This window comes from Clarias gariepinus, chromosome 1 (assembly GCF_024256425.1).
Source record: "Clarias gariepinus isolate MV-2021 ecotype Netherlands chromosome 1, CGAR_prim_01v2, whole genome shotgun sequence".
NCBI classification, from domain to species: Eukaryota; Metazoa; Chordata; class Actinopteri; order Siluriformes; family Clariidae; genus Clarias; species Clarias gariepinus.
The window spans coordinates 35,282,167-35,300,520 of record NC_071100.1 but is presented as its reverse complement, the minus strand read 5'-3'; the positions used below and the strand labels follow the sequence as shown (position 1 = coordinate 35,300,520).

Sequence of the window (18,354 nt, the reverse complement as noted above, 5' to 3'; positions counted from 1 at the left end):
GGTTGTGTGGTGATCGCTGGCCCGTTTTTCAATTTGAATTCAAATTGAGGTCAGCAAGTCATATGTTCATAATAAGACCTGACTGTTCTTGTATGGTAGCGATTTTTTTAAACAAATGGTGCATATGCTGTATATGACACTGTGAGATTATATTCTTAACATATCGTCCGGTTAATAATTACAAAGCGGTCTACAGTATTCGCTTGTGTGAGGGGAAAAAATTCCCCAAATACTAAATAGAGGTGTTCTTTTTTTTTTTTTTTTTTTTTCAAGTTTCCAGGCAAAGATTAAGATTGGTATTCTTTCATCTTGCACTTGGCAGGTACCAGAGCCTCACGATATTCTGACACTCATTTAGCTCCCTGAACATTACCAGTTCTACCCCTCAGGCTAAAAACATGAGAATTTTCTCAGGCCTTAAAAGCCGGATAAACACTGGCCACACGCCAACATGTAGCATGATAAAAGCATCCTAAAATAACATTTTAAGACATAAGAGCAGCTTGAGCAAAGCAGAGCGAGAGAAACACGGAGGGATTCTGGAGCTTCTGGACGGCACTTCAAAGCCGTGTGACTGTGGGTCGTCCCGCTCTGTGTTTTCTCCACACACACACTGTGTGAGATGGATGGGTTGTGACAGTCTCCCTCAGTGTAGCAGCAGTAATGATGGGGGGGAAAGAAGCGCTCTAACACCTCCTCCTCCTCCTCCTTCTCCCCTTTCTTTTCTTCTTCTTCCTCCTCCTGAGTGATCTCTAAGCAAACATGTCTCACTACCAGTTGAGCCCCGTCCATCTTTCCTTACGTTTAGCCTGGAGGGATTTGTTGCTCCCCAACTGCTCAACGTCATAAATGCCTGTGTGCATATTTCTGTCACGTTTATCTCGTGTGTCACTCACACGTTTCCACCCTTTCTGCTGAGACTGCATATTATTTCTCTATTTCTCTTATTTCTGTCTTTCTGTCGAGCTCATCTTTTTCTTTTCTTTTCCATAGTGTTTGTTTTTCTCCTTATTTAGTTCATTTCTTTCTTTTGCTCTTTTCTTTTGCTTTTTTTTTATCTTTGTTTTGTATGGTTTTACTATTTTACTTTATTTTGCTTTTTTTATTGTCTGCCTGTCTTTCTTTCAAAATTAATTTACCTTTTTTAGACTCTTTTTTTCTTTTTTAATTTTATTCTATCTCATTCTATTTCTTTTTTTATTTTATTTTCTCTTTTCCTTTTATTCTTTTTTTGCTTTTACTTTTTTCACTTTGATTAATTTTTTGTTTTTTCTTTATTTCCTCTATTCTTTCTCCGTCATACCTTTGCTTGCCCCTTATAGCTTTTTATACTTGTTCTTTTTAGAAAGTTCTCTTTTGTTTTCCTCTTTCTTTCGTTCTTTTTTTCTCCTTTTTCATTCTTTCTTTCTTTTTCACACTTTTCATTCACTCTCACATTTTAGGTTTTTGTTTTTGTTTTGTCTGTCCTTTAGTTTTCTTCTTTTATCTTGTTTGTGTTTTACTTACACACTCATGTTACTTGTCTCTCTCTCGCTCTGTATCAGGTCCCGTGTCTGCTGCCAGTGTTGATGTTTAAGCTGGGCCGAGTCTCTGACCTGACTCTGTCTCATTCTGTACTCTTCACCTTGCCGAAGCTTGGAACACACACGGTTTGTATTTCTGTTCCACTTTTCTTCCATAGGCTTTTTAGCAAAGTGAAACTGTAATTTCAAATGAAACGTGTAAAGAACAGAAAAGCATAATAACATTTAACAACAAACACTTCACACATAGTCTATCCACTGCACTGCCAGCACATAAATCCTATTGTCTTATTGTTTCAAATTTAGTCCTTCTTTTTTTTTTCCCCAAGCTTCCTGGGCTGGTCCTCTGTCCTGCATACTGTCGCTCAGTTTTTGCTACAGAAATAGAAATAGGCTGCTTTTGGACTGTAATTATGCTTCTCTTGTTGTTATGGCAACAGCTCACCTGGTGCTGTGGGCACATGCATGAAACAGTCCACTGCCTCCTCTTGCTATTGTAATTCATCAGTCTCTGCAGCCCTGCACATTATTCATCACTGCTTTATCCTCAGGTATGCTACGGAGAGACACCGACATGGGCTTATGATTTCAATAACGTCAACAAAAAACTTTTCTCTAACATTCGTGAAAGGGCACGCTCTGGACCTGATTATTTATTTTATTTTTTTTAGGATTATCTGAGTTTGATATCAGTAACCTTTTCTTTTTCCTTTATATAATTATCTATTCTAATCCTCAGGTTCGCTTAAACAATGGCGCCTTGTTTTTTAAGCCCAGTTTTAATAAAACAGCGCGATGTCTGTCCTTCCCTAATGAAATCCGGATGTTAAATTAGTGCTTAAGCACTGACTCAGGGTTTTAGCTCTCTGATTCATTGTCCCTATGCAACTAAGCCTTGTTATTAAAGTGCTTTAAGGGGAATTATGGTTTTCTCGATCGCTTTAGATGGGTCTTCAGAATTTCCTCATTATGCTGAAGCTTGTCTTTGTTCTCTCAGTTCTGTATACCGCAGGTCCTGCATGTTCTCCAGATGCTGGCCAGCTGCTCCAAGTTGAGGGCTGTGGCTCTGAGGCTGCTCACTGCACTCTGGCAAAAACAGGTACAGCACATCAGCTTGAATCAGGATTTGATATAAAATAAACAACTACTTAAACTATAAGTCTCTTGATATAAGATAAAATCATAGCCAACAGCAAGCACATATGAGTCGCAGGATTAAATAATTTTTCTACAGTGTAATAATAAAACTGCAAAAAACTTTCAAGTGTAATAATGTTAGGAGTGTATGCATATTATGGATGCATTCCAACAAAATTGGGCCATTACCGGCGTTGAATTTAATTGCACACTCATAAGTGCTTTTAAAAAAAGGTACATTGCCATCTGTTAAGTTTTGGGATGAAGTAAAGTTTTTACGTGTTACCGTGAAGTGCGTGGAATAAAGGTGTGAGATTGCGTTTATTAAGTAGATTTTAATGACGCACTCATAAGCACGTAATAAAATTAAAATCTGATAAATTTTGTTACATTTTGTGTAAATTATTAATTTTTTTATGATATGTCCATTTTCCATTTAAATTTTGAATGAGCATATCTGCTCTTCCCATGGGCCGATTGCGATGAAACAAAGCCTTTATGTTACCTCAGGCTCGGCCAAATATCTCTGTGAAAACCACATTAAAATCCTTTTAATAGTTTTTAAGTGATGTCTGCACAAACATGCAGACAAACAGACAGACAAAAATCCTAAAAACCACCTTGATTTGTTCTATCACTCATTAAACATCCCCCAACTGTTTTTTCTCAAATATCTGTAATGTACTAGTTTACAAATTTATTCTATTTATAGAACATATGGCCATATGCAATATAATCAACATAACAACTGAACCTACACTATGTAACTGGATCTGTAATCTACTGGATCACATTTTAAAGCACCTTGAATATATGAATTTAAACCAGGAGCATTTTGAGATCAAAACGCTGACAGTGCATGATTTAAAAAGTGATGTTAAAGAGCACATTTACATAATGCATGCTTCTGTCATATCACAGTGGGGGATACATTTATCAGATAGATAGGGGTCAGGGGTAGCTTGGTGGTTAAAACATTGGACTACAGTTCGGAAGGTCCCATGAACACCAAGTTGCCACTGTTGGGCCCTTGAGTAAGGCCCTTAACCCTCAACTGCTCGGATATATAATGAGATAAAAATTTCATTGCTCTGGATAAGGCTGTCTGCCAAATAGCTAAATGTAAATGCATTATGGTGCCCATGGTTTGGTGGCCTGGAAACAACTTTCTCTCGAACTACAGTATATTGACATTAAACTATATCAATATAAATGTTTTGTCTCAATTTATATCTTATTATATTCCAAAATATCTGAATATACCTTAAAAAGTCATTATTATGTCCATGTCTCTAAGTCAATATTGCAAAAACCAAAACAGAGATAATGATTAACAGATAATATTTTGTTCCAAAATGCAAAATAATCTTATGAGCGAGTATTTTGTGTGTGTGGTTCAAACTCACCCTCCAGGTCATTGCTATTATTTTTATGGTTATTGTTGTCGCTATTTAATATTGGAGTGAACTGTTCTCACGATTTGGTGTGTAATACATCAAGCATTTCCCATAAGCAAAGAAGAAAATTAAATGATTATCATATTTCAAAGCATTGCCAGGAATAATTTTTCCTGTTGCACATTTGCAAATCGCAGTTGTATCCTCAAGGTTATCGTTTGTACATTTTTAAATACTTGGGGAGATGAGTTGATTTAACACAGTTAAACAGGCCATTCATAAATTACCAGCTAACAAGTTATTAAAATTTTTGGATAGTCTAATATGCATTTCCATGTGTTTGTGTGTGCGTGTCTGTGTGTAGGATCGTGTGTATCCAGACTTGCAGAAGCTGATGGCGCTGCTGGAGAAATCCTCAGTTGTGGTCGGGAGGGAGGTTCAATGGGAGCAGATCCTGGCCAGGGCTGCTTGTGTGCGGGACATCTGCAAGGAGAGGTCCTCCACACACTTAACACACTAACACATGCTACGCTCACGTTTCATCTCCGTTTCATCAAACCTCTAGTCTCCATTTCCAGTTGACTCTGAGAACCGTCACAGTTGGTTAAGTTCTCCTATACAGAGAGCAGGAGAGAGTGAATTCCGCATACACATTGTGGTATGCGCTGTCGGATATCACATAACCGCATAATGGGTCGAAAGACATTATAAGGTTCTGCTGAACACAAGATGGGAATTAGCGCTGTCAGTTGAGCGCTTTCCTAACGGGAGGGTTCCCTGGGAGTAGTCAGGTTCCTCACCAATCAAATAAAGTGTGCAGATTGCCGAGCTCCCAGGTGTTATTGTGTTTCTCCTGACTTCTTGAATCAGCACTCTTCACCGCCTAATCGCTGTTCACCATCTGACCATGATCACCTGGGGATCCCTGAGGGATTAAAGCAGAAATAAGAAGCAGCGAGGAAAGAGATGTGTAGGACAAAGAGAAAGCAATTAATTTGAAGTATGTTGGGTTGCTGCCAGTCCCAATACTGTTTATGTAAATGTGTTTATTTAGAATATTCAGTGTGTATGGAACTACTGTCTGAAGCTATTTTGATATTAAATTTAAATGGTTTTTGAACATTTACAGCTGTAGAATGTAGGATTTATTTGTTAATCATTACATGAGTCAGTGAGGATACTGAGCTGTTTGGCAAGCTTGCAATTTACTGAGTGAGCTGACAGGTTGGATTTGGTGAGGTTTTGAATTCATATGTGTGGCAAATGAAATACGTCAAACGTCATTGTGGCAGCTTTGGACACTGAAGAAGTCTGACTGATTCCCATACAGTAATCACAATTTTGTCTTCTCAGTTGAACTGTATGCATTTATACAGTTCGCTGGTTTGATCTCTATTTATTTTCCCAAATTTCCCCTTTTTTCTTCTTTGGTTCTTTGAATATATGAAAAAAAGGTTAAAATCAAAAAAGAAGTCTATAATAATAAAAAACAAAGGGGAGCGTAAGAAGGTAAGAATATTGTAAAACTGTAATAATAAGAAGTAGATTCCGAAGTGATGGATGTCTAGTCATGTGTTTTTTTGCACTGTTGACATTGCTGATTGGGTATACTACTCAGTGCGTGGATTATGAATCCGGTCTGAATGTGTATTCATTTGCACTTGCAGCAATGCAATTAACTCCTGTGGTGGAGCACAATTCATGTTAGCAAAAGTTTTTTTTTTCTGCCAGCTCCTTACTGTAATACGTTTTAATCAATCCTTATGTCTAACGGTTGAAACACTTTATTTATTTATTTATTTATTTATTTATTTCCATTTTGGCCAATTATTTCTTCCACTCCAGTGTCTGTAACAAAATACTATGATAAATGGAAAGGCATAATGTGAACCATGAACGTTAAATCAATCTGGACAAGAATTGTAAAATGAAAAAAAATCTTCTACTGTTCTCCTACTAATCTTCGACTAGCATTAAATGTTCTAACATATGTGGTGCTCGTGCATGTGGTTTTAAGCATGTGGTTTTGAAAGGAACCCTAACAAGTAGAGCTGTACTTGTTTTCCACTTCTACCCCAAACCACCAGCTATATCTCTAACTGTCCCTCACAAGAAATGAACAAATCCTTATCCTGTGTGCCCAGCACATGCAGATTTCATGTCTAGGCTTTTAGGATGTAGCCGTGCTGAAACAGAATGCCCCGAGGTGGCAACATAAAGGCACTGAGTTGGCTTGGGCCATTTGTCGCAGATGCCCTTCCCTGCTGCACAGCAAACTCACAGGCATAAAGAATGTAAGGAGCTTTAACTTCAACGCCGACAGGACTCCAGTGATACCTTTACCTACTGTATATCAGAGGGACTGTAGGTACTAGAGCTTGGGTTATTTGATTGTTTGAGAGAGATAAGGCTTTACATTTGTAGCATGTCAAGTTTTATATGTGTATTTAAAGAACTGAGTGCAAGATGGCAGTTTTTTAAAGGAGGTATAAGTGTGTTTTCAGTGTGTACCCACTCTACAAACCTTATTATAGTCTGTGGAGTCTACAGACTTTTGCAGTGATTTCAGAGCCATTTTAAAAGGATTTATTATTTTTGATAAGTTTCTGGGACCCATAGACAAGCCATGTCTCGTTTTCCAAAAACAAGCGAGCTCAGAGTCAGGAGAGCAATCTGATGTGCCATGGTTAACTAACGGATGTTTGTGCGTTTTTTTTGGGGCGCAGAATTTGAAATCATTCCATTGCGATCAGAAGATCTGGCCGAATGTTTTGAAAATTCACGGCTATGGGGGAGCCTAGTCCCAAATGGGAAAAACAGAAATTTTGGAAAATTCATTAGTCGGATTCCTTAGAAAAGTTACAGCGAGCCATTCCCAGTAGGGAGCAGGGATCGGACCACATTAATCACCAAAGTTTTCACGTTCAACAAAATACAATACCACCAGTATGGGTGCCCTGAGGGTTCCGCTACTAATAAAGACACAAACCAGACTCTAAACATATCTTTCCCCTGTGATGTGAAGTCAGAACACCAAATCACATAGCTACTGTAAAACATTGCCCAGTGAGATTTTTCTCACTGGGAAATATACTGTATATACTGTAGCACTGATGAATTCCAGCATCCCAAGATTGCATTTGTATAACAGCAGCTCTGAAAGTAGTTCCACTATATCACGCATGCAATATCAGTTTATATTAAAGTTATTGTTTCTATATTAACAGCTTATGCATATGAGAGTCTTTAGACCAGAGCAATTTATGCTAACATTTGTTAGAAAGGTAGCATGCAAGTCTAATAAGGGAGGAATGAAACTGTTAATAATTCTGTCATTTCTGTAGTGCACTGCTGTCTTTCTACATGATCAGCAGGCTGTTGTATAAGAGATTTGTCCTAAACACAATGATGTACTTTTGGCAGCCTAGCTCACTTTGCAAATGCAAATGGAATGTTGGTAGTTGACCCGTCCAACTTTCAAACTTAAAAATCTTAAGACATGAGCGTAAACAGGATGGATATAAAGAGAAATCCTTTTGTACAAATGTGTTTAGCATTTAATCATTCTGCTGCAGTACATAAGCAACATGACTAATTTGGTGAATTCTCTAAAGGGAGTTGCTCTTTGGCCCTTTTTTTTTTAACTGTGTACAGTAGATCTTGGTGTTTGTCTTTGCTAAAACTATTAAGTTTCTGCAAGTCTCTATAGTCCTGGAGCGATATTCCGAGAGTTTTTCATGCAGTAATACATCATCTTCTGGTGGGAAAATGGTGATGATTATATTGTTGATTTAAATGTGTTGAAGAGAGAACAGAAAAACTATTTTGTGAACTTACCTCTGTACTTTGTATGATTTATATGAAGAGACCTAAAACACAGGCATGAACTCTGTGCAAGCATATGCGAGTGTGTATGGGTAATTGACTATATGAGAGACACTAATGCTTTTTATTATTCAGAAAGTTGTGAGCTCTTTCAGAATAAGGTTTTGGTGATGATGTGCAGTGCATTCCCCCCCACCAAAAATGACATGCATTTCTGCCAAAACGTTTATCTGATGTGTTGTGTAATCCTCCAGGGTGTCGTTTGGAAACTTGAGTTGGAATGCAGTGATTTTCACTGTGGTGTTTTTTTATGACCAAAACTAAAAATTCATGCCACATTTAATGTATAATATAGCTAAGTAGAGAGTGCAAAATATTGATGGAGGTTAATATAAACAACGAATCTAATATCTCCTTTTACTTACTGTTACACTGTGATGTTGCTTCTTAAATCCATCAGAAAATCCTTTTAAATCCAAAGAGTGATACACTTTGACAGGTTGGTTTTTATAGCTGTAGATTTATGCATCTTTGTACTGTTTGAGAAACAATTCCCATCAGACACATGAACCAGTATTAGTTTCACCTGAATATCCTCACTCAGCATGCATGAGATGAGATAAGATAAAATGAGGTGAGAAGATGAGATAAAATTAAATGAGAAAACATGAGGTAAGAAGAGGAGAAAAGTTGGGATAAGATGAAATAAGACAAGATGAGGTGAGAAGAGAAGATGAAATAAGATAAAATGGATAAGATAAGATGAGATGGGTAAAATGACATAAGATTAATTAATACAAGATGAGATGAGATAAAATAAGATTATTATAAAGTGGAAAAGATTCAACAAGCAGAGATGAAATAAGATTAATGATGGATAATAAGAAGGGGAGATAAGACGAGATAAGAAAAATATTGATAATTAATATTAAGATAAGACAAGATGGATCAAGTGAGATGAAAGGAGATGAAATAAGATAAGGTGGAAAAGTAAATAAGATAAAATGAGATTTTATAGATCCCTATAATGTTTCAGCAGTATCATAAAAGATAAGGCACAAAATGAAAAATGGAATAGTAGTAATTAATAGTAAAAAATACAAAAATAAATAGTAATTAAAAAAGTACAAAATATAAAAATGTATACACAGCAAAAATAAAAGTATGCTATGCAGTTAAGCCTAGGGTTAAGATGACCAGTATACTATGGTGCAGTTCTATGCAGTGTTATATTACTGAATACGGTATCATCCACAGATAGGGTAGTTGTCCAAGAGAAGGTAGTTAACATGGAGCCAAAGCAAGTAGGAAACCAAATAGTGAGAGTAGAAATAACAGCAGCATGGAGAATTATGGGTAATTTGCCTAGCTGTGCCACCTCTCCCAGTAGAAAAGCGCTATAATATTCCTCCTCACTGTTAAGCATTTGGTCTGGGTACTTGATGCTGTTGGTGTTTTTTTCATTTATTTAATACAAGATTTTTTTTTCCCAAGCGTGAAGTGTGAATTATTAATTATTGTGTTTAGTTAAGACACAATTTACAGTTGCTTGGGTAATTATGGTTTAAGTAGAAAGCGGTAGAGTTTATGTTTTGTCATAATTTAGGTGAATATTAAAGTGCAAAGGTAATGTAATGATGATAAAATTTGAATCTGTAGATGCTGCAGTACATCTTTTCCCTCTGTTCTAATGCTTTGTTGTTGTTGTTTTTTGTTCCACTAGGCCATATCAACATGGAGGAGACATGTTGGCAGCCATCACAGACATGCTGACTCAGTGCTCCCAGAAGGACCAGGCCACTCCAGCGGCGCTGGCTCTGCAGGGCCTCTACGAGCTGTGCAAAGCTGAGGTTTGAAATCCAGCTTCTTTGCTACAGAGGTTTTTACTAAGTTTAACAGGTAACTTTGGGCAACTGGTACTGTATCTGGAAGCTCTGGTCAGCAAATACTGGCCAGAATTAGGATAAAGCATGGTGAGGCAGCTTCTGTGCTGACCTCAGCTGCAGCAAAGTCCCAGAAGATGTCCGATATCCACACACACACTGCAGATTGAAAACATTTCTGTTCACTTTCAAGACACCCAAGCGATTCCACTGCGCCTTGAGCGCTTCTGCATTCACCTTCTATTTCTTTTACCTCATTCCTAGTCCTCACTTTTTAATAATTTATTACATGCAGCACTCTTTATTCTCTCACATAAAAAGATGTGCTATATAAATAAACCTGCCTTGTATTCTGGAAGATCTTTGCTGCCTTTGAATAATAGCGATCCCAACAAATCATACATTTATTAACCAGCCAAGAAGATGAGTAAAAGCCTAGTCTCATACTTTTGATGTCTAGCAAACATCTAGCATTTTGATGTCTAGCAACATTTCTTCAAACAAAGTTACTAAATTAGAACATTTTGCCTTCATCCTAAAAAAAGTCTGCAAATGTTATATGCCTTATTTAATATTATATAGTATATTAAATAAGGCATATAGCTTTTTTTTTTTGGACATGATTAGCAACTGTGTGTAGAAAGCAGAGGAGTTCTTTAATGGCCTGAATTTTGTTGTACTTCATTTTACTGTTTTGATATACCTTAAAAGATTGTCAGTTAATCACGATTTACACTAATTAATCTGCTTAGTAATAATAATTTTCATTTTACTTTCAACCAAATGGTCCCTCAGTGTGTTTTTTTTTTTTTTTTCTTTTTCCTGGTCGTTAAATCTAATTGTCTGCTTGACAGCAATAAAAATAGGTTTGACAGATTTAATGCTTATCCTACATGCTTGGGCTTGTGGTTTTCCCTCACATGCTGAGATGTTGGACGCTGATCATTGATGAGAGAAGATTTTTGCTTTTATGTTTAGTCACGACCAGTTAGGTCCTTTATTGGGAAAGGTTCTCTCCTGTAACATTTCTGTACAGTACCTGTATATCACCAAATTTTTGTGGAAACTTGATCATTACATTCATATGTGCTGATGTGAACATCAGTTTCCAGATTTAACCTCCAGGTCTGGGAAGGCTTTGAAGTAGGTTTGGAGCAAGGGTATGGGGATTTTTCTCCTTCAGTCATGGACTGTCATGCCGTCAGTGTTTCAGTTACCCCAGAGGTGTTTAGTGGTGATGTAGTCAGATCTTTATACTGGAACAGGTTTGAGCCTTTTGGTTCCAGTAAACTTAAATATTAATGCTACAGGATACAGACATTTTAGACAGTTGTGTGGTTCCAACTTTGGTAACAATTTGAGAAAGAACCACATATGGGTTTGATGGTCAGATACAAATAGTTAGAAGTGTAAAGCTAAAAATGAACAGATTTTTCGTTGTCAGACAAATACACTCCCTGTTCGGTAATCAGAGAATTAATCACAGATGAAAACTAGATCGGATAAAGATTAAGTTTTCTCTTAAAAAGGCTTCAGAGTGTTAAAATTAACTTATTTCAGCTGTGAAAATTTTAAGTAATCCCAATAAAAATATTCAGTTTAGCTTTTCTAATTAATATCTATTGGTGCAGGTGTTTTTTTACATTGAGCTTATTAATAACTTATTTTAAAGTAAATTATTAAATCCGGTACTGTTCATAACATTGCTTTTTTTTGCTCCCCTAATTTAGTCGTATTCAATTCCTCCCTGTCACTAGGGGGCTCCCACATTAAGACTACTACTTCCACTCAGTCGGGAGGGCCGAAGACTATCACGTGTTTCCTCCAAACGGCATCTTTTCGAACTGCTTGCTCACGCAGAGTTTACAAACGCCCTGATTGGCTGTAGAGCCCGTGAGAGGTACCTCTCATCCCTCCCCTCTGAAAGAGGGCTCGGCCAATCATCTCTCTCTAGACCCTCGGCTGCGAGAAGTTACAGCATCACTTGGGAAACAAACTCACTTAATGAGAGTTTCATTTAGTTCTGTGGACTATGGCTGGACGGACATAAGGACATACAGACAGAAATTACTCTGAGACTTATTTCAGGTCCTCCAATGTACAGTATGAAACGTAATGATATTGTTGAAAGAGTTCTGACCAATGTACAGAGAAAAACCATTTTAAATGTATATACTGTAGATATGATTGTGTATTATACACTGCTTTTTCTGGTGATGTCATGTCTTATTATTCACTGTGCTTTTTCTGGTGATGTAAACCAGGTGGTTGATCTGGGCTCCACATGGAAGGCTCTTTCTCCCAAGCTGAGCTGCGAGACACGACCTCTGGTGTTAAAGGCCATAGCTGAGCTTCTGTCTCTGGTCCCCTCGCTGCATGTCAAAACAGAGCAATATGAGGTCAGGCTACATTTTCCTCCCACTTTTGCACCCATGTTTTTGCTTTGTTGCAGTTCTTATAACGAAGTGCTGCAGTGCAGTGAAAATTTACTATTTTATTTAATTGTGTTATACAGAATTTTAAAAGCGAAGTTGTCAGTGTTCTGTGGAGCTACACTCTGAGTCAGGTATGAGTCAGCATATTTCTAGTTTCTACTATTACCAAGCATTTCCCAAAGCATCAAATTATGTATGGTATTTAAATGGCTGTTGCTTATACTGGGTACTTTTCCAGGATGCAGAGGTAGTTAGCGGTGGCTACAGAGCTTTGTCTGAATTCCCAGAATCCTCTCACTCCATCTTGCACCTTCCTGAGCCAGTATGTGTCCACTCACCATACTGTATTTACAGCTTCATGGCATACTTTAAAGATGGTTTTATAACGGTGTGTGTGAATCTTTTCTTACTTACAGGCTAGACCAGAGGGGAAGCAGCAGTGTGATGAGGACGAGGAGGAGAAGGAGAATGAGAATGAAGAAGACCTTAGTGTTCCGGGCTCTTCATACATTAAGCTTGTTGGTCTCACCCCACATCCAGTTTTACCAGGTTTGCCTTTCTTTTTTTCTTCTTTTTTTTTTTTCTTTTTTTTTTTGAAGGCAAGCTTTGAAATCCAGATTATACTGTATTTACTTAAGGAAGTATGCAATGTTATTATGACTATGGAAAAACCCAAGTGTTCTGCTCAGAGCTCTGACCTCAACCTTACAAACACCTTTGGGATGAACTGAAACACTAAGTGCACACCAGACCTTCTCACATAAAATCAGTGCCTGACCTCACTAATGCCTTTTGTGTGAGTAAGCAAATCCCAACAGACATGACTGAAAATATAGAAAAGCCCTAACAGATGAGTGAAGGTTATCGTAACATCAAAAGTGGGCAAAAGATCAAAAATATCTAGAATAGGATGTTCAAAATGTATATGTCCCTCTGAGACCCGAACTCTACTGTTATGTAGCCTGCCTTTTACTTCTGACTGTTTCTCATTATTTATAGCTGATAAATATAAACCATGATGAAATTTGGGAAAGAATTATACTAAAATTAAAGTTCTCATATGAGGATGGTATAAGAATATATATAGACAATGAAGTTAAAAAAAAAAAGTCACATGTGGACATGGATGTACGCAAACATTTGTCTGTGTTCTATTGTATGGTTTATATACAACTAAAGAAACATCTAATATGTTAGCATCATAAAGTCAGTACAGAATAAATAAAACAACATTTATAATCTGCCAAAAACTTAAACAGATGTGATTTCTCCACAATTAAAAAAATCTCTTTCTTTAAAAAAGTGAGGAATATAGCTCATGTGAACATGCAGAGGAGCTTGGATGGTTGCATGCATTGAAACGACAATAGTCAATCATCTCAGCTTACATAGGATAATAAGAATAGGAAATAATAACCAATAGGAAATAGTGGTTAGAATTACCGCCTTGCACGTCCAAGGTCTGGGTTCAATTCCTTCTGGCCAGATTCGGTTCCCGTCTCTGTGTGCATGGAGTTTGCATGGTCTTGGTGGGTTTCCTCCAGCTACTCCAGTTTCCTCCCACAATCCAAAGCCGAGCAGATTAGGCTAATTGGTGTTTTCAAATTGTCCATAGTGTGTGAATACACACTGTTAGTGTGTATTCACACACTTATGTGTGTTAGTGTGTTTATATGTATGTCCCCTGACACCCTGTCCAGGATGTACCTCCTGGTATAGGTTCCATGCTCACCGTGATCCTGTATACAGGATAAAGTGGTATAGACGATGAATGAGAGTGATTTGAAATGTTTGTTAATATTAATTAAGTATTTCTTTCATTTAGTATTAATACAGTAAATAGGGTTAAATCAATGAAAGTTGGACATTTAAAGATTTGTCCCACAATGTTACTCAATTTAGTTAGCGGAAACTTTGTAATAATTCACTAATTAAGGTTTGTTTTAGTTTGTGGTAGCCATTGTGGTAAAGTTTTTAAAATATTTTAAATTTTAATTAAAAAAAAATAAGTTTTTCTTTCTTTTTTTTTCAAATATTTTTTAAATATTTGTTAGCATATGAGGTGTTGAAATGTTGCCATTCCTATGTAAATCTATGCTGAAAATTGACCAAACATAGGCTGGCAGCACAACATCCTGTGTTGTAGGAACAAAAAATAACTAATCCCGATTAAAATAAAAAACATGCTACTTACAGAATTGGAATATACATTAAATCACTACCTAGATATCGTGATAATGTTGTATCGGTTGGTCCCTGGTCATTCCCATCCCAACTGTTTATAGGAGGGAGAGTCAAATATTATCCTTACTCTGGCAATAGAATTTACTTGAATTAACTTTTAGAAAAGACAAATACAAAATTTTTTTTAAATAATCCCCTTGCCTTTCAATACATTTATTCCATCTGTCAACAAACTTTCATATTCCCTCATTAAAAAAAAAAAAGAGAGCTGGAAGCCACGAATGCACCACCCTTGGATGGTAGTCCTTTACTTTTAATCCGAAGTTTAGGCTTCAGCTCTTCTGTAAAGTTTTTGACTTTTTCCTGGTTTCACACTCTGCCGTTTACTCTCAGGCTCGTATTGATGTATTTGTGTCTCATCACCAGTAATGATTCTCTTTAAGAACTTAAGAAATTAACCTTTTTTAGAGTATCAGTCAAAATTTTGTTTGCAGATATTCAAATTCTTATTTTATGCTTTTCCTTGAATTGTTTCGGCATAACGTACACACTTGAAGCACAAAAGAAAATTCACTGCACGAGTGTGGCATCCATTTTTGCTGTTACAAATGAACTGATTTAACACATTTACCTCTGCAAAGCAGTGACTGGGGAGACAGTAGCCTTGAATGGAAATCACTCATTAGACCAACACAAGTTTAAGTAACCGGAATGCAGATAATTTTTGACTCACTTGTAATATAATATGATTGTTCGGCTGATCTCTGAATTTTAATTTTCAACGTTTAATTTTCTTTAATACTTTACAACATCATATAGAGATGTGTCTCCAGGATTACGCCCTTCTGAACGAAGAAGAAAAGGGCAATGAAATGAATGCTATTATTGAATGAAATTTATTTATTTAATGCAGTTAAATGGTTTGATTTAATGTTGTTGTTGCAGTGTAGTTATACATAATGCATATTAACGGTAAATGTGTAGCACTTACACAGATATACTGGCCACGTCTTAGTAAAGAATGTATAATAACTACATAGGATTGAACTAGTTTACAAGGTTAGCAGGAAAAGCAGAAAATCCCTTTAGCTTAAAAGTTGTTAAGCCGTGGTCAAGATCGTTAAGATTCTGCTATAGTGATGGGAACACATAAAGCTGACGTAGGGTCACTGCTGGAGATCCTGAGTAAGACTGTTATCCCTTAATTGTTCAGCTATGATCATGGATTGAATCATGCCTCATTTGAGAGACCCTTCGACTGGGAGGATCTGCCTAATTGGGGAAATAACCATAAAAACTCTCGCGGTTCTCAGTGTGTTTGATTGTGGGTTTGTGAAATGCTTTCTACATGCAACCTGTGCTGACATGTTAATCATTCCACAAATCTACATTTAAAATAAATTAGCATTTAAATTAGCCTGACATTCAGGATTTAAAGGCATCTTGATAAAGTGCTTACAAATACATGGGAGAAAGATGTTTTCCTGACAATACAGGGGGAATATACAGGTATATGTAATGTAATGTATATAAAGGAAAAATGCTGTTCAATCAGTTCAGTAGCATAGCAGTGCCGTCCCCATTCTATGGAGAGACTATTTTTTTTCTGTAAGTCAGTGACTTTACCTCATTCAAATTGTTCATTTACCTCATAACAGGCTTTTTGTTTTCCCTTTTAATCCTGGACATTTTTTGGTTAGCTTAGGCTTCAGTGTCTGACACCACAGACAAGCTGGAACAGGTTAAGATTTGGCAACAAGGAGACAGGAAATATCTGATCATGTCCATAGGGAGAGATTGTGAGTCACATAAAAATGCACTGAATACACAATAATGAAGAAAACATAATGTTTCTTAGGATGCTTTTATTTAACCTATCCTGCTTTTTGTGTTACTATACACTTATCTGTAGTTAAATAGCAAGAATAGTAATATAACATGATGAACATCTCCTACATCAACAGCACTTGAGACCTTCCTAACAGCTCTCATAAGACAAGAAATGAGCCAGATGCCCCGTGGAGTGTACCATTTAGCACTGAGGGGAGGAAACTTGCGCTCTGACCAAGGCAAGACTGTCGCTGGAGTCCCTGCTTTCATGCTGAAAACATATGAAAAGAACAAGCAGCCAGGTCTAAAACCTGGTCTCGCAGGTACTGTTACTCAGATATTATTTAAAAAAAAAAGCTAAAAGTCAGTCCTATTCAAATAGATTTTGTTTCACCAACTTGTAAATACAGTCAAAGATATTCTTTTTTTGAGTTTTTTGGTAACTAGCAGAACGTCAGCTCTTGAGGTCTCTAAATGAGATGAGCTTATTGACTACATCATGACAACATCAAGCTTCAGCAGACCTAATGACTTGTTCATTTCAGCTGGTTTGCTGCTCTGTTACGACCTTCCTGTCCAGACTGACAAAGATGGACGACCAATTAACCGCTTCATGGTCAGTCGAGGACGGGGCTTCCAGCAGATGTTAACCATGCTCATCCATGAGGTAGGACCTGTTGCTTTATTAAATAAAAGACACACACACATACACAGCAGACATCCCAAACATCAGGTGAGGTGAGGAACATCACAGCGCGAAGTAGACTGATGTTTCATCATGTGACATTTCTAATAATCGAATAATATGAAGTAACATGAGTAATATGAAAACTCACTGACTTATTTTAATTAAAATAAATAATTAAAGCTGCTTTTGCAGAGCATTGCATAGGCCTCAGAGCTCACCCGAAGTGTTTGTTTAAATGCTGTAGCTGAAATAACCCCCTGGATAATGCTTTTTTTTTCATACCACCAACAGTCTCTGTTTTTCTCCTCTTTCAAACATGCCTTTTTAGTATCTTTGTAAATAAGCTACTGTCAAGCCACACCCAGCCAGAAAACAGCAGAGCTGAGACAAAGAGATCTTCTTATATGAGGTCACATTAGAGGGGAAATCTAATTGGCTTGTTTTGAAACACAGCAAATAAAGAAGGGACAAAAAGACACAATGTTTTTTTTCTTCTCACTTTTTTTTCTGGGCTGTAAGTGAAACTGGTGACTCGTCTAAATGTCCAAAAATGAATATTATGGGCATAATGGGTCTACTTTTTGTGTACATTAAATGATAAAAATGAATTGTTATACCTCTGTATAGTCATTGTGCTCTGTTGAATTCTGAAATTTCATTAGTCAGATGGTGTTGATTTAATTTCTTGTTACTGTGTAGCAGCAGGAATATAGATAATATCAATATATTAATAAGTTTGCATGTAGAATATTATTCCTACAGTACCTCTAACAGCTCCATGCAGGGGCTCATGTGCAGACAAAACGCATAATCTAGGCCTACTAATGAATGGACTAGAAAACTAGATTTCTTTTCCTCCTGTATAAAGAGGTTTATTAAACATTTGTAGAAGGATTCATCATTGTTAGTGCTTTTTAACAGTCCTTAAGTTTCCTATCACACTGAAGACGTCAGGGCAGAGGAATTTGTGTTTCTATTCCAGCACCATGACAAGCAGTGTTATTGTTTTGTATTTCGCATGTTATGAGGGAGACAAATGAGTGACAGCTGAGAGAACAGCTGGTCATAACCACTATAATGTAAGTGATAATGTAGATTTGTTTCATAGACATTCATGTTACTTTATTACTATAAAAACCACAATAAAACATTTTATTGTCTGAAAATTGCTGTGCCATGTGAGGAATAAAAACATGGCTGACATCGCCGTTGGGATTGGTAATGGTATCTCTGCCTCGCTTTGCACCACACCTCATTGTCCTGTCATTCACGATCTTCCTATAACTGCGGGCCCAATCATGCTAATTCTTTAATTAAGCACAAAAAATATTTAGTCTATAGGCTTTAATCCAGGTTTGAGTTAAATTGTGACAGGACCTTTTTTTTCTTTGTTGCTTCAGGGAGCTCTGGCTGAGCAGAGAGGCAGTAATAAAAAGGAAATTTCATATTTCT

The 18,354-nt window shown here is 36.9% G+C and overlaps 1 protein-coding gene across 1 annotated transcript in view; it reads left to right on the top strand.

Annotated features, from left to right (window-relative positions):
* focad (focadhesin) overlaps nucleotides 1–18,354 on the top strand; it is a 67,561-nt gene that overhangs the window by 27,045 nt on the left and 22,162 nt on the right. The window contains exons 12-21 of the mRNA XM_053497248.1: nucleotides 1,545–1,649; nucleotides 2,521–2,622; nucleotides 4,422–4,552; nucleotides 9,606–9,732; nucleotides 12,030–12,164; nucleotides 12,281–12,331; nucleotides 12,439–12,522; nucleotides 12,617–12,749; nucleotides 16,349–16,537; nucleotides 16,760–16,881. Coding sequence (XP_053353223.1) covers nucleotides 1,545–1,649; nucleotides 2,521–2,622; nucleotides 4,422–4,552; nucleotides 9,606–9,732; nucleotides 12,030–12,164; nucleotides 12,281–12,331; nucleotides 12,439–12,522; nucleotides 12,617–12,749; nucleotides 16,349–16,537; nucleotides 16,760–16,881 — 1,179 coding nt within the window. The remainder of the gene's footprint in view (nucleotides 1–1,544; nucleotides 1,650–2,520; nucleotides 2,623–4,421; nucleotides 4,553–9,605; nucleotides 9,733–12,029; nucleotides 12,165–12,280; nucleotides 12,332–12,438; nucleotides 12,523–12,616; nucleotides 12,750–16,348; nucleotides 16,538–16,759; nucleotides 16,882–18,354) is intronic.